Genomic DNA, 2,869 nt, shown 5'->3' on the forward strand with positions numbered 1-2,869 from the left:
CATGCTTATAGTGCTACTTAATTTTTTGTTTGAACATCACAACATAATAATTTATATATTGTTCTGCAAGGAAAAACTATATGTCGTCACAAGGCACTACCCCAGCTAGCAATTCAAGGCAACGGTTCCGGCACGGCAAAGTACATGTATCCATCTACTCCCTCCGTTTCAAAATAAATGACTCAACTTTGTACTAAGTTAGTACAAAGTTGAGTCATCTATTTTGGAACGGAGGGAGTAGTATTATGCTGATCTGCAATCCCTTATAGTGAAGCCATAGTGAAACTTGACACCAACAGGCAAAGCTAACGATTTGAAGGAAACAAGCCATTAACAAAGTCCCATAAGGCCAGAAGGCCAAGTGAAGAACAGCAATAAAAAAGTGGACTTGCAGATCCTATATGAAGTCATGTACCAGAATGCACCACATAGGCTATGTATAAAATCACTACAAGTCACTTCAACAGTTCCACCTTGACGAAGAAGCCGTGCTCCAGCATATAGAGTTTGTCATAGATTTAAAACACCCTCTTTTGGCCCCTCAGCTGTAGAAGCTACTTCCATGTCTGCAGAAATACAAGAATTCAGAAATAAAAAAAGCTGCTTACCATCGACTAAAGACCAACAAGTCTAACTCTCCAAAACATTAATAATAACCCATTAGCAGCATGTTTACCCACACATGCACAAAATCATTAAGAGAAGACAAACTTGCTACTACTCCGGAGGGGAACTTACGGCACAAAGTGATATAGCACTACTTTGAAAATGTAAGTGCCAACTGAAAAATCAAGGCGGGATACCTGGAATGTAGAAGCCCATGTAGGGGCAGACTCTCCCAAATTCATCGAGCACCTTGGTGACTCGGCCTGACTTGAGTTCAATCATGTAGACGCAAGCAATGGTGCCAACAAAAATGGCATCAGTGCCCTCAGCAAAGCCGACCACAGATACAACGGGAATCCAACTATAGTATTTGATTCCGTTAATTGAGTGTGAGAGGGCATCTTCAGAAAGCAGCGTCTTGAGATCGATTACCCTGCGTTGCGTCCATGTCTCTGCGCCCTCAGGGCCAGTCTCCCTTGCCCACAGGGTTATGATCGTGTTATCCACAGCGGCAAATCCCAGGCCACCGTCCTCCATTGTCACGAGCCTCCCATTACACTTGGCCAGCGCCTCCAACACGGACAAGCGGGCTGTAGTAAGTTGGTACTCGATGGTGTAATTCCCGATGCCGCGGAAGTAGAGCGCGTCTCCCACATGGACGCTAGCCGCAAAGTGGGCATTGGCCTCGGGGTGATGAAGAGAGGTGGTCTCGTTCCACGCGCCGGTCTCCGAGGAGTACAGGCGGGCGGAGGTCACCCCCTTCCCCTTGTCGGTGGATACGAAGGCCACAAGAAAGGGCCCACCCTCACAGCCGCAGTGGTCGCAGCCTTCGGCGGCACAGAGCACCGCCGCTGCGTAGTCGACGTAGTCCTCCGGCTCCGGCGAGGGCTGGGGAACCCGGCGTTGGTCGTCCGTCATGGGTTCCCAGACGACGAGGTCCAAGGTCCCCTCGATGTGCGGGTTTGTGGTGGCGAACAGGGCCCGGCCGTGGCGGCAGTCGACAACCAACCAACATGGAAGGACGGGATCCACAACGCGAAAGACGGAGGTGGGGACGAATCGGGAGTAGTAAGGTTCATCACCTTGCAGGATTTGGAGGACGCCCAGCAGGTGAGGTCTCCGGTGGAACTCGCGGTAGCGGCGGCGGAAGGCGGGGCCGGCGACGAGGCGACGCCAGGGTTTGCAGACGACTCACGCGCGCACGAGGCACGCGGGATCTTTCGGCGGGAGGCGGAGAAGGATTTGCTCTACGAGGTCTTCCATTAGCGACGACGCCGACGTGGTCGTAGATGCGCTTGTCGCGCGATGGAGGCGAGGGTTTCTGCCTTTCTGGTAGTCTCGAGTGGGCTTGGGTTTGGGCAAGTTCTCCCAACCCGTAATTGCCCATGGCTACAATAGGGTAAAAATATTTCATACTCCCTCGGTTCCTAAATATAAGTGTTCGTAGAGATTTCACTATGAACCACATACCAATGTATATAGATACATTTTAAAGTGTTGTTCATTTATTTTACTTCGTATGTGATTCATAGTGAAATGTTTCCAAAGATTTAGGGCTTCTTTGGATCACAGGATTTGCAACGAAGGGAGTACCTAATAACCATCATAATTTACCATCCATTTTGATTTTGTTGTTAATTGATTATATTGTACATACCAAAATTGCAGTAGAATCATCCTAAAAAAAGGCGCTTGCTAAGCATCATCCGTCTGATTTTAGGAAAAACATAAGCCGCCTCCCGCACCGTTCAATAGTGACACATCCGCCGTTGGATCGATAACTCATCCTGCTTCCTGCGTTGTGCTCCCCCTGCCCTGCTTTTCATCTAGAAAAATTCCAGCGCGGGTCAAACGTCGCTCCAGCCGTTGGCTCTCTCCACAAGAAAGAAGTGTACCAGCGTCTGCAATCCCGTAAGCTACGCTGCCGCTTAAGACGCACATGGGACAAAGCTTTGCAAATTGCAACGATGCTTTCGACGTTGTAGAACTGTGCGCTACTCTTGCGGCTTGGAGGCACGGACAATCAGCTGCAATGTTGGACTCGTCCTTGTCCTTGCTAGAGCACCGACATTTGCAGCTGCTCACGCTGCAATGTAGTAGTACTTGCGTGTCCTCGTCGTCATTTTCCAGAAGCACAACCTCTGCAACGAAACCACATGCTGGAATGCTCCAGCAGCCGGCGATGCTCAGCACCCGTGAGGTTCCGGCGGCCCGGCGATGCTCCGTTCCAACACCAGCGATGCACCATTCCGGCGCCGACAAT

At 50.2% G+C, this 2,869-nt stretch overlaps 1 protein-coding gene across 1 annotated transcript; it reads right to left on the reverse strand.

The window, feature by feature from the left end:
- Window positions 1–243: 243 nt before the first annotated feature.
- Window positions 244–2,052, reverse strand: LOC123041276 (uncharacterized). The gene is made up of 2 exons (XM_044463921.1): window positions 804–2,052; window positions 244–566 (listed from the first exon to the last, which is right to left on the reverse strand). The coding sequence occupies exons 1-2, from the start codon at window positions 1,522–1,524 to the stop codon at window positions 511–513; spliced, it is 777 nt and encodes a 258-aa protein (XP_044319856.1). The 5' UTR covers window positions 1,525–2,052; the 3' UTR covers window positions 244–510.
- Window positions 2,053–2,869: the final 817 nt, after the last annotated feature.

Source organism: Triticum aestivum, chromosome 2B, assembly GCF_018294505.1.
Source record: "Triticum aestivum cultivar Chinese Spring chromosome 2B, IWGSC CS RefSeq v2.1, whole genome shotgun sequence".
NCBI lineage: Eukaryota > Viridiplantae > Streptophyta > Magnoliopsida > Poales > Poaceae > Triticum > Triticum aestivum.